This window comes from Mus pahari, chromosome 22 (assembly GCF_900095145.1).
Source record: "Mus pahari chromosome 22, PAHARI_EIJ_v1.1, whole genome shotgun sequence".
Lineage (NCBI taxonomy): Eukaryota > Metazoa > Chordata > Mammalia > Rodentia > Muridae > Mus > Mus pahari.
This window is the reverse complement of record NC_034611.1, coordinates 20,655,505-20,669,184: the sequence shown is the minus strand read 5'-3', so window position 1 is coordinate 20,669,184 and position 13,680 is coordinate 20,655,505. Positions and strand designations below refer to the sequence as shown.

At 39.8% G+C, this 13,680-nt stretch overlaps 2 protein-coding genes across 2 annotated transcripts in view; both read right to left on the bottom strand.

Annotated features, from left to right (window-relative positions):
* The window catches only part of Fsbp (fibrinogen silencer binding protein), a 5,099-nt gene extending 1,983 nt beyond the window's left edge, over window positions 1-3,116 (bottom strand). Inside the window, exon 1 of the mRNA XM_021222232.2 lies at window positions 2,702-3,116. Within this exon, the coding sequence (XP_021077891.1) occupies window positions 2,702-3,075 (374 nt within the window). The 5' untranslated portion in view covers window positions 3,076-3,116. The remainder of the gene's footprint in view (window positions 1-2,701) is intronic.
* The window catches only part of Rad54b (RAD54 homolog B), a 68,298-nt gene that overhangs the window by 37,995 nt on the left and 16,623 nt on the right, over window positions 1-13,680 (bottom strand). The gene's annotated exons all lie outside the window — the stretch shown is intronic.

Sequence of the window (13,680 nt, the reverse complement as noted above, 5' to 3'; positions counted from 1 at the left end):
ACAGAGAAACCCTGTCTCAAAAAAAAAGAAAGAAAGAAAGAAAGAAAGAAAGAAAGAAAGAAAGAAAGAAAGAAAGAAAGAAAGAAAGAAAGAAAGAAAGAAAGAAAGAAAAGGTTAAAACTATAAATAAAAGATTAAAACTATAAATAAAAATTGTTTTAATTATCTTCATAATTTTACTGCAAATAGTATGTAGCATATAAATATAGGCATTATACTCTCATACAACTTAAAAATATGCTTATACCTAGATTATTCATTCCATTTTGGTGAAACATTCTAAGTAATAAAACATAACATTAGAAAGAATATCTCAAAAAAGATGAACAGAAGTAAAAATTTCTACAAACTAAAAATATAAATAAATTTAGAGGATCAAAAAGATTATAAAACATAAACTACTATCTAGTTTTTGAGACATAAAAATTTTTGAAAGGGGGTTAGAGAGATGGCTCAGTGGTTAAGAGCATCGACTGCTTTTCCAGAGGTCCTGAGTTCAATTCCCAGCAACCACATGATGGCTCACAACTATCTAAAATGGGATTCAATGCCCTCTTCTGGTGTGTCTGAAGACAGCTACAGTGTACTCACATAAATAAAATAAATAAATAAACATTTTAAAAATTATTCTAAGTTGTAAAGTTAGAAAATATTAAAATAGATATTTTTTAAAAATATATAATATGCAGGAAAATTTCCTAGTAGAGTGTCTAATCAAATTAATAGTAATATTTGTATAAAAATATAATCAAATAGATTTAAAAACTTTCGGGATAATTAGGATTTGAGATTATCTCAGGTAAATATATACATAGCTGAGATAAATACATAAATTTATTAAATGAAAGAGCTAGCAAAAAATATCAATGTAGATACTAACATAAGTGGCATATATTTTTATATTCTTCCTTTTTAAAACCTAATAAACAGTGCTATTTCAACAACAGATCTAGAAATATACAAATCAGCTAACTCATTTCTACCAGAGAAATGTTGGTGTGTCAAAAACCTGTGTGTGTGTGTCTGTCTGTGTGTCTGTATCTCTGTGTATGTGTGTGTGTGTATGTGTGTGTGTGAGACAGAGAAACAGAGAGGCAGAGAGAGATATGTTGATCAAAATTAAGCAGGTACCTACTTATGTGCCCTTCTGTACTCACTGTATATTTTAAATATGTCATCAGCTAAAAATCACAGTATCTATGTATCATTTCCAAATTATAAAAATCTAAATTTAATACCCAAAAGGTATAGTTTTATACCAGTGAAAACAAAAGCCATGTTTCTTCAGGCTATTTTTGAAAAGGGCAAAATTCAAACCAAGCAGTCCAGTGGCAACACTTTGACTGTGGAGATCACCCATCAATAGATTACCCAATAGAATCTCACTGCCATCACAGTGAAAATGTCTTGCAGTGGTCGGAAGAACTAACCCCTGCACAGCCATGTCCTGAATTCCTAGATGCAGTGCTTTTTTTTTTTTTTTAATCTATGCTATCACATAAAAATAAGCAGTATAGGGTAAAACACTAAAAAATATTTTTTAATGTTACCAAAACAACAGACAGTTTGAGCTAAAATGTTTTCTCCCCTAACTTCACAAAGTCCCACAGGTAATCAGCAGTTTTGCTTCTGTGACACCTCTCTCCTGAGCAACAAAGCACAATGAATCTTGGTTTGAAAGGCCGTCACTAACAAAGCATTGGCAGTGTGTAAAGTACCCTAAGTGAGTCAGTAGAAAAGAAAGGAGCTGCCACTTTTATCTTATGTCAAGAACTACATTTAAGTTGATCACAGGTAACAGCTTTTAAGATTTTCAGGCAAACAATCATACCTAACCCAAAACTGTCCTCAATCCCTATTTCAGGTTGCCCTTATTAAAGCTGAGTCTTAACTTACAGAGAGCAGTATGAGAAAGTTTACCCTTCCCTATCACCCAATATCACAGTGAAACTAGACCAGTAATCAATCACACTTTATTCTGTTACGTAACCCGAACCTCTTAATTAGGTATTAAGCTCCTTTCGTTAATGTTTCTATCTTATCAACTTCAAATACACTAGAGAAACAAAACAGTCTTCACATACAATCAATCATGTTATCAAAGAGTTTGATTTTAAGTTTTGTTACTTTAGTACATATTCAGGAAATATACACAGTAATAATTCAAAAAAAAAAAAAAAACAAAGTTCCCATTTGCTCCCAAAACTATTAACTTCATATAAATTTTATGTAAAAAAAATTTTTTTAAACATTTCAATGACATGTAATCGTTAAAAAGAATAATTTCTCACAGAAGCAAATAATCTAATTTTAAGGCTTACAAGTTTATGAGATATAATCAAAGTATATAATAAGTGTAAAAATGTCATAATAAAACCCATTATTTTATACAATATATGCTATTTTATACACTATATGTCTTTAAAGTTTCCTTAGTGATGTCACAAGCTTTACCCCATTAATTCTGCCTTTACTTGTAGAAACGGCAGGATGAGAGGCAAAGTAGCTGAATCTAACCTCACAGGAAACTCCTCAGAGCTTTACTCTTTTTTTTTTTTTTTTTTTAAGGAAGAAAAACAAAGACACTGTTCACGGCTCCCCTTGTGGGGACGCTTGCTATGCACATGTCTAGCACAGCTAAGCCAGAGCCCAAGAGATAGGAGGCGCCATAATTCCCACAACAAAATAAAATAAAGCTTACCTTTGTATGTGGTTCCTGTCTCTTACCAGGCAAAAGCTGGAAATCTGGGGAATCATCTCCATAACTTTCTTGGTTGGCTCGGAGATATTGCTTTTAAACTCTGACTGGGCCTCCTTTTGCTGCAATAGCTCCTGTTTGGCATATTCTTTGAGCCTTTTGTAAAGGCTGCGTAGGCCCTGAGCTGTACGAGGAGGGCGGTCTACTCCAATCGCATTATAGTTAACTGCTATGACCTCCCAACATCTATTCTTTTCCACTATTACTGAATTTTTATTAGTGTGCTCTTCGAGAATTTTTACATATGGCTTCACAAGGTTTAGCAAATCAAGCTTTTCAGATAAGGTAAAATTGGAAGATCTAGCCTTTCCTACCATTGTTCTTTTGGAATTAAGTAGGCCGTTCCTGAAACCACCATGCAGCCTTCAGCTCTGCTCAGCTCTTTTCACAAACAGAAAGATCAGGCTTAACTAGGCTAGCCTCATTTAGGCCCACGCCTACAGGGGAGGGCTTATTAAAATTCCTCCAGCTTAAGCTGACTTACGCAGGTTCGGGAAAGCCGCTTAAGCCAAGCCTGACCTACATAAAGCTAGCTTCTCACAGAAGACAGGAAAGCACAAGCAAGACACACTGTGTATACAGGGAGCAGCTCCAGATAGGATTTAATGCACAAAGGTCTAGAGATAAGCAGGAACCACAGCTTAAAATGAGCTAATTTAGTGAGAATATCACATTTCCACACATGTATGCTGGCAGAGGGGCTGAAAGAGCACTGCAGAGTCACTTTAATACAAACAAAAGAGGTACTGTTCTGTGTTATTTGTTTACAAATCTAGTAGACCGAAAAATACAAGACACCAGGGGTGAACGGAGTGGTTCCTGACAAAGCTCTAATCACTGTTTCTGAGCTGGGTGTTCTCCCTTACAAAATCTGCATACTGCTGGTCCTGCTGTCAATCAGGAATTGCATATCCTCTAGCTAGTTAGGTTACACCAGCTCAGACTGCAGTAAAGCTAAGCTTCCTCTTCATTTCCAGCGTACAGTATCCTCTGCATAATTTTGTTATTCAAGGACAAATTTTTACTGAATACTAGGTATAAAAAACAAATAAACATGTGTTATTACTCTACCTGTATCGTATATAAATATACTATCCTGCTTTATCATGCGTAAAAATTAATGGTGAGAAATGGCATGATCATGTACGAACAAAATCATGTTTCTATTAAAGCAATATGTTTTGTTTATCTTAATCACACAACATGGACTATGAAAAGGAATACTTAATCTAGCTATGAATTTTCATGTTTAATGCTAGTCTGAAGCATGTAATCATCATGAAAACAAAACAAACTCATTTTCTCATGGCGTGTTTGTCCAGATGGGGGATTACTTGGAACATACGAAAGACGTGAGGGGCAGCAAGTGCTTAACATGTTCAAGGCCCCGGCTTTAATCTCCAGCGCCTCAAAACTAAAGAAATAGTAAATAAAACGCAACCTGAACACATTTGATTCAGTCAAAGACCGGCAAGATAGTTCATCTGGTGAAAGCATGCTGCCAAGGCCGACGACCTGACTTTGATCCCTGGGGCTCACATGGTGGAAGGCAAAACCAACCCCCAAAGCCGCAGCCACATGCAAATGAGCAAATACTGTTTAGGAAGAGCAACTCTATACAACAAATAATCAAACCTATACCAATGGTCCTGAGCTCAGCACAACACCCCAAAAATACAAAGGTACATCTAGATACAGCTGCTTGGTAGAAAGCAGGAGTGCACAGAAATGCTACAAAGATGTCTCCTGGTGCAGGAGGTCTTTTATGATTGCTGGCCACATGCTGGACCCCTGATCTACAACTCAGCCCCTAAAGTTATTTACTTTGTTTTCATTTCTTTAACCAAGAAGCAAACTAAACTTACTGAATGCTCACTTTGTTGGAGCTGTTTGCTGTTGATTTGAGACAGTCTCCCTATATAGCTCAAATTCTCAATGTAGCCCAGGCTAGCCTCCAACTCATGATTATCCTGAGTGCTAGACAATAAACATGTACAAACAAGATCAATGAGCCTAGCAAAATGCTGCAAGCTTTAAATGCATTATCTGTTCAAAAAGTAAAACAAACATGTGGAAAGCCTTTTGGGGTACCGCTTGGCAGGAGTTTGACATTGGCCAAGGACAAGGAAATGGGCTTCAGACAGGAATCTGACACTAGGGCATAATAAGGAAGTAAGTTTCGACAAGAATCTAACTTTAGGCTGTAATAGGGAAGTAGGTAAGGCGGGAATCTTAGTCTTAGGGTGGAACTAGGCTTCAGGCAAGATTTTGGGCTTGGACAAGGAAGTGGGCTCAAGTCCCATTATGACAAGCCCTTTTTAACAACTGTCAGGGGAGTAATCATGGGACTTCGCTTGCTGCTTTGTTAGTTCCTTACAGTACAGCTTGCCCAAAATACTTGCATGTAATTAAAATGGTATAAAAAGTAGGTTGGAAAATAAAAAGTTGCCTTCAGTCTCAGAATTGACTGGGGTCGCACTACAATGTTGTCTAACTGTCTTTTTTCTTTTTAATCCTCACTCCTGCACTGGAGACCTGTTGACTGACTGAGCGGGTTTGGGCTTGGACACAAACAAACAAACAAACAAACAAAGGAATAAAAGCTTGGTGTAGTGGCTTACATGCCCAGGGATGGGAGAGCACAAGTTCAAGGCTAGACTGGGCTATATATAACAAGACCTTTCGTCAAGAGACAACATAGGCTGCTGAAATGGCTCAGACAATAACATACCTATCATTCAAGCATGAGAACCAGAGTTCAGTTCCCCAACCCCCATATATGCATGCTTTTAATCCTAGCAGAGGCAGGCAGAGCTCTTTGAGGCCAGTTGCAGGACAGCCAGGGCTACATAAAGAAACTTTGTCTTTAAAAGCAAAACAAAACAAAAACTGGATTGGCATGGCCACCTACCTCTAATCCCTAAATTCAGGAAGTAAAGACAGGGCATCCCCAGGGTAACTGGCTAGCTTAGATTAGCCCAGTCTGAGAATTCCAGGTTTAGTCGGAGACCTTGTCTCAGTAAATAAAGCAGAGATCAATAATGGAAGAAGACAGAACACCAATTCTAGCCTCTGTACACATGCAGCCACCCATACAGGTTCCCTCAGACATATAAATATGAATGTACAGCATGCAATGTACACATGCAAAAAGAAAAGTAGATTTCTAAATATTAACATAGTACACTTAAAAAGAATGCGTTAGACAAAAATACATAGTCTGTAATTCCTATTGTGCTGATACTTGGGAGCCAACACAGATACTCCTAAATATAGTACTCTACCTCTAAGTTCTATGAAATAAAAGGCAATCTCAGAACAGAATTCCTTTTCTCAACCCTAAGGACAAGGAGGCATTTGTCTGACATATCTGCACCATACTTTCTATATCTCCCCTGTTTTCTCACTTTTAGGAACATAATTTTGTGCAGCTTGGAATAATGTAGTGTTTGCAAGACAGGAGCCAATGATAGGCAGCTCAGATGTGAGCCAACCCCAAAGCAATTGTTGATATGCTAATTAGCTAGCTACAGAGTGGCACTGATAGGCTAATTATCCAGCCCTTATCTGTGAACCCTGACTACATGAAACTAATGCCCAATTTGGCAGTGACCCTAGGAAGCACTACTGTGCTCCTGAGACATGGCATATCAACCCTCTATGTGGCTCTCCATCTGCAAGGGGACTTTGAGACTGGCCCCTGTGTAACTGACTTCAGGAAGCTGAGGCAGGAGGATTACAACAAATCCAAGGTCAGTCTGTGCTACAAGTAAGATGGTGACAGAAAAACAAAGGGTTGAGAGCAGGCTAGTGCCTGTTCTAAGTTACTGTGTATTGTGTAAAGATCGTTTTTCAGGCTAATTCAACTGCAAGACTTCAGTTCACAAGCGGCTTCTGACTCAATCTTGAAAGTGGAAAAACCTGCATTCCTGATAGCTCTGGGGTCAAGCTCCCCAAAAACAAATAAAAAGATCAAATGAATGACAAGAGAAGACAGTATAAAACAGAGTTGTGTCAGGTTTGGGGGTATATACTACAGCCCTAGCAGAGACACAGATGGATCAAAACTTCAAGGCCAGCTCAGGCTAAACAGTGAGATCCTGTCTCAAATTTTTAAAAAGAAATATTGAAGCTGGAAGAAATGGTGCACACCTGTAATTCAAGCACCTTGGGAGGCCGAGACAGGGAGATTACAAGTCGGAGACCTCATGAAAAAGCAAATAAACTAAAAAGCAAGATTAATCTATTTCTGTAGGAGGTATGCAAGTCTTTGTGCTCACAGATAAGTAAGCACTGGGGGATTAAACACACAGAGTCGTCTTTGGCCCCGAGAAGGCTGGGACCAAAGGTGGGTAATAGCCTGGTGACCTTTGTGTTGAAAGGACACCAGACTGCCCCAGTCCCTTATCTGGAGTTTGTTTGTATCAATCAATCTATAAGGCTATCTTCCCCCAGACCCCATGTCCAGGCTGTTTTCTCAATTAATACAGAGCCTATTTTATAGATGTCGTTTGTACCTTACATGGAAAGAGTTTCGATATAATTGTGTCTTGAGCTTTGTTGTGCACAAGGGATTAAGCTAATTATACCAGGAATACTTTTTCCAAGTTGTGCTGTGCCTGTATATACCTAAAATAAACTCTCGGAATTTGCATGAACACTGGCTACTAAGACGTGTTGAACTGAACTGCCTTTTTATCTTCTGCAGATCGACACTCTGATTCTTTGGTGGTCAGAGAGATCTTTGAATACTATAATTTCACTTTTCCCACATTGGTGCTCACAAAAGCAGATTCAAAGCAAGTGAACAAGTCTAAACCGATTGCTAGGGAAGGAAAAGGTTTTTCTGAAAGACCACTTGGATAACAAGTCTTATAAAGTTTTATTAGCAAGGATTCAGAAAGTATGAGTAACACGGCAAAACGATGAGAAAAAGTGCACTCCACTTAGAAAAATGCCAACCAATGTCACAAATGTCCCTCAAATTTTAAATGCCTCCAATTCATCCAGCTGACGGTAAAAGAATTTCTGCTCTAACATTAAGACACATGACACCTGACACTGTAAATCGAGATGGATCACAGTTCACTAGTCACACACACTTAGGGGCCTTCTCACAAAGGCAACACAGGAATTCAGTAAGCAACCAGTGACGGGTGTGCAGGTCAGCCTCATAGGATTAAGAGGACTAGAGTGGCTTCTCTAACACTGAGGCTGGTGAGGAACTGAATAAACAGAATCCATGCATGAAGCCTTCAGATAGGTGTTTCAGCTGGGAAACCTCCCACCAGAGAGGTGTGGGGACAGGGGGGAGGCTGTACAAGGAAGGCCCTTCTGGTTTTACAGCTATTGAGGCTTCAAAATAAATAACCCAGACTGGGGGCGTGACTCAGTAGTACAACAAGTGTCTGAAATTCTGGCAGCCCTGGGGTTTAAACCCAGCTCAACTAAAAAAAAAAAAAAAAAAAAAAAATTAAATTTTAAAAAGGACTAAAGAGCTAAACAGACATTTTCCAAAAATAAAAATAAAAATATGGAAGAGGTCATGAACATATGCTCAACATCATTAATCATTAGCGAAATACAAATAAAAGCCACTGATGTTAGACATGGTGGTACAGCTTGTAATTCTAGTACTTGAGAGGCAGAGGCAAGACCAGTTACACAGTGAGCTTGAGGCCAGTCGGAGCTACGAGGCACTGTCTCAAGAGACAAGTTAATCATGTACGGTCAATTAGTGTAAAGAACTAATCTACAATATGAGAACTAGTTAATAAAGCTACTGTATGAGAGATTTGTTGAATAAATAGATTTCAGTTGCTTTGTCATAAGAATTAACTGAGATGATAAATATGTTAATTTGCTTCACTACAGTAACCATTTTACTATAAGTATCCTATGACATCACACATGATACATGCAATTCACTTTTTAAAAACGGTTTATTTTACTTCATTTTGTTTATTGTCTATACATACATGCACACATGGAGGTCAGATGACAACTTTCAGGAGTCGAGTCTCTCCTCCCACCACAGGGGGTCAGGGAGCAAACAGCCTATCCAGTCCACTCAGTCATCTTACTGGCCCTAAAGTTTACTTTTTAAATATTTTTTAAACTGTGCCTTGAGCAGAAAGCCCACCTCAGTGGAGTTTTCTAAGCACTGGGATGCAGAGAGAGGGTATCCACACACGTGAATTAGGAACGACTGATTAATATGAATGTCACCTAACTACTGCCTTTCTCCATGCAAGCCTCATCCATCTAAAAGGTGGTAATGCTCTATACATAAGAGAAAAGGTGGTACTCCAGGCTCTTGAAGAGTTCTGGGTACTCCTAACTAGTAGCTTCAACCATACACGAACTTCAAAATGAGCTGGAAGGGAAAACAGGAGAGGCCAATATCTGAATGATCACAGCCCTTTTCTCAACAAGACTGATCCCAGAGCAAGGTTTAATAAATATATTTGCTTGCATCCACAGCAAAACATTCCAACAGTCCCTACACATAGATTGTTTTAAAAGCTTCTTTATCCAGGGAACTAAAAGTTAGGGAGAATTATCTTCAATGGGGTCTTTATAATAGATGTATTCCATTTCCTCTCACTGGAAAATAACTCTATATACACTTCCAAAATCATGAAAACTATCTAGCCGCCAACCTCAACCTTCACAAAGAATAACCTCCTTAGTTCTTAATTTTCTATGAGAAATAAATCATGAAGTTAGACAACAGTTTCCATGAGCTGGACCTGTACTATTTATCTGAGTGGATAGCACAGGGGGTGGAATCATGAGCGCCTGAGCCAGGCTCTCCAGAAGATGTAACAACCCAGCCCTGCAGCAGAGGGTGAAGAATCGGGGAAGAGGGGATCCCAGGGACTCACTGGCTAAAATGCTGACTCCAAGTTCAATGAAAAAAAGAAAAACTTTTCTCAAAAAATGAGGTGGAGAAGATGGGGAGATGGCTCAGCAATTAAGAGCACTGGGTGCTCTTCCAGAGGACCTGGATTCAAGTCCTAGCACCCATATGATGGCTAACAGCTGACTGCAACCCCAGTTCCAGGGGTCTGATGCCCTCTCTAGCCTCTGTGGACACTGCTCATAAGTGGTTCACAGATATATACACTGACAAAACACACACACACACACACCGCGAATCAATGTAAAAAAACAAAAGATAAAAATATGGCAGAAAGGCTGGATGTGGTGGTGATCACAGTACTCAGGAGGCAAAGACAGGCAGAACTCTTCAAAACCAACCTTGTCTACTCAGCAAGGTTCAGGCCAGCCAAGACTACAAAATAAGGCCCTGCCTCAGAAACACAAAAAAATTAGAGAGTTAGAGTTAAGAGAGAAAGAGAGAGAGAGACAGACAGACAGACAGACAGACAGACAGACAGACAGACAGACTTAAAGGCAAGGCAACAAGATTAGGCACATAATCCTGGACTAACAAGGAAAAGGGTTTACCAGTAACACTATCTTGATACATTCAAGTTGTATAACAAAATACCACAAACTAGATAGCTTATGAACAACAAAATTTTATTTCCTGCTAACCTGGAGACTAGAGACTCCAAAATCAAGGCACTGGGCTGGAATATGAAGTATCTAGAAAAGGCTGTATCCATGGCTCAGTGTCCTATGTCTTCAAATGGTGGAAGAGGCAAGGCCACTCTAGAAAGCCTATTTTAAATTGTTTTTAGATTTACTTTATTTTCATTTTATGTGTATGAGTACTGTCTACCCCATGTGCAAGCCCAGTGCCTGCAGAGGTCAGAAGAGAACACCCAATCCCCTGGAATCAGACTTACAGAGAGCTTTGCAACACCATGTTCACAACCTCAGAGCCTTATGTGTAAACCCAGAACCTATTTATTATTAAAGAGCATAACCACATGCAGAAGGCTCTACAGTTTGTCTACAAATCATACCCTGAAGGCTTGAGGGTGACGAGGGCAAACATAATGTCAGCAGCTTATTCTCAACAAGCTCAGAAAAAGCACACATACAGACAACACACACAAGAAGCATATTTCATGAATATTTAGGGGTGGGATCTTGCTATATAGCTCAGGTTGACCCAAAGCTTTCTTCAGTCCCCCTAATGCTGGTATAAGAGTGTATCGCCATGTCTGACTCAAATAACTGGAAAATCTAAATAGTAAAAAATTTAAATTTAAAAATACAACAAAAATCACATTAACTATTAAACTATCAAATATCAAAAAGTCTAAGTATATACTTACATACAGTTGAACATCACCAGGCTGTGGTGGCACATGCCTTTAATCCCAGAGGCAGGTAGGTCTCTGAGTTCAAGGCCAACCTGGTCTACAGAGTGAATGAGTTACAAAGGGCCAAGGAGGGGCTGGAGAGATGGCTCAGTGGATAAGAGTACCACCGACTACTCTTCCAGAGGTCCTGAGTTCAAATCCCAGCAACCACATGGTGGCTCACAACCATCCATAATGGGATCTGATGCCCTCTTCCAGTGTGTCTGAAGACAGCGACAGTGTACTCACATACATGAAGTAAATAAATAAATCTTTAAAAAAAAGGGGGGTGCAAGGATACACAGATACTTGGGGGTGGGGGAGATACAGCTGAACATCACAAAACGGTACATACATCGCCCAAGCGATGCTATTGAGAGCACAGACCTGTACTAACCTCTGCAAAGGTCAGCTGACCATTACCTACCAGAACGATGAGTGCACATTCCTTGTGACCAGCATCCTGCTCCAAGGTACTGTGCACAAACACGTTCTTGTGTGTGGGTGGGAGGATTCATTCTCATGTATGGGGGGGGGCATATGTGTACTCATTTTAGATCCCATATAACTTAAAAATTCATTAATAAAACACTGACATGTTCATGCAGTGGAATCAGCTTTTAGAGAGTGAACTAGCTAGGCATGCTGGCATGCATCTACAATTCCAGCTGGGGCTGAAGCAGAAGGATCTTGGCTTTCAGACCAGCCTAAGCTACACGGTGGAGACAAAGCTATCCTTTGCTGTGGAGCAAGAATGTAAGGACTGAGGAGCCAGGGATGGATGCTCTGGCCCAAAGATTTATTTATTATTATAAATAAGTACACTGCAGCTATCTTCAGATGCACCAGAAAAGGGGATCAGATCTCATTACGAATAGTTGTAAGCCACCATGTGGTTGCTGAGATTTGAACTCAGGACCTTCAGAAGAGCAGTCAGTGCTCTTAACCACTGAGCCATCTCTCCAGCCTGGAGTGAGTGAGTTCTAAACGCACTAACAAAAAGATTTCTGTTGTTTTGTTTTCTTATGCACTTCGGTGTTTTGCCTGCATGTATGTCTGTGTGAAGGCTTCGGATCCCCTTAAACAGGAGGAGTTACAGACACTTGTGAGCTGTATGTGGGTGCTGGGAATTGAACCTGGGTCCTCTGGAAGAACAGCCAGTACTCTTAACCATTGAGCCATCTCTCCAGACAAAAAGATTTCTAAGATAACTTCTGTGAATACAAGTTCCTAGGAAAAAAAGGAACATTTTCAAATTGAACCTTCCACAAGGCAAATTTACTGACTAGAACTTCAATGACTGCAGAATCTAATTACATTTTAGGCTTTTTATTTTTTGTTTTGTTTGTTTGTTTTTGAGATAGGGTCTCTCTACATAGACCTGGCTGTCCTGGAACTCATTATGTAGGCCAGGATGGCCTCTAACTCACAGAGATCCACCTGCCTCTGCTCCTGAATGCTGAGATTAAAGGAGTGCACCACTGTGCCCAGCTCCTTAGGTTATCTTTAACCCCATCTGTGTAGGACCTAACATCTGGAGATAAAACTTCTCGCTATGTATTAACTTCATAAAAGCCTAGTTTTCACTAAGCAGAAGGGTAAGCGTCATCAGACAGCATCTGCGGCCTACAGCTGAGGCCTCTCCACCTGCTGTGACTACCTACTTAATGGCTCCAATGTATTTCTAAAGTGCCTTGATTTCTGACTTCCTTTGTTCTGTTACTATAAAAACTTCATGAAACTGGTTCCTTTTTGGAACATGGAACTTGGGGTAACCTAAATCTTTGTTCCCAGGTATGGTCACTCATATTTGGCTCCAGAATAAACTATCTGTTATTCCCTTTGAGGTGAAAGTTATTCATGCATCAACACTATTATAGTAAAAATGATATATTAAAAAAAAATGCAGAGTGGTCAAAATGGCACAGCAGGCAAAGGTGCTTGCTACCAAGCCCCATGAATATCTTGAGTTTTATCCCCTAACCTGCACACACAAATATAAACAAATAAATAAATATGTAAGTAGAACATTTTAAAATGCAGTGCAACTAGTTAACTGCTATCTCCAGAAAACACAGACCTACAATCTTTAGTATCTGTGCTGACTAGTCTTGTCAGTGTGACGCGAGCTAGAGCGATGGGTCTCAACCTTCCTAACACTGCAACCCTTTAGTACAGTTCCTCATGCCGTCTGACCTCCAACACAAAATTATTTTCAATGCTACTCCATAATTGTAATGTTGCTACTGTTATGAATCATAACATAAATATCTGTTTTCCAATGGTCTTTGGGACCTGCAACCCACAGGTTGAGAACTGCTGAGCTACAGTCATCTTAGAAACAACTGAGAAACTGCCCATAAGGTCCAGCCACAGGCAAGCCTAAGAAGCATCTCCTTGGTTAATGGCTATGTGGAAGGACCCGGCCCACTGTGGGTGGGGTTACACTTGGCAAGATAAGAGTGCAGGCTGAGCAAGCCATAGAGGGCAAGCCAGTAAGCAGCACCCCTCCAGGGTCTCTGCATCAGCTCCTGCCTCCAGGTTCCTGCCTTGAGGCCCTGCCCTGGCCTCCCTCAGTAACAGCAGCTGACCTGAGAGCTGTAAGATGAAGTAAATGCTTTGCTCCTTGAGGCCCTGCCCTGG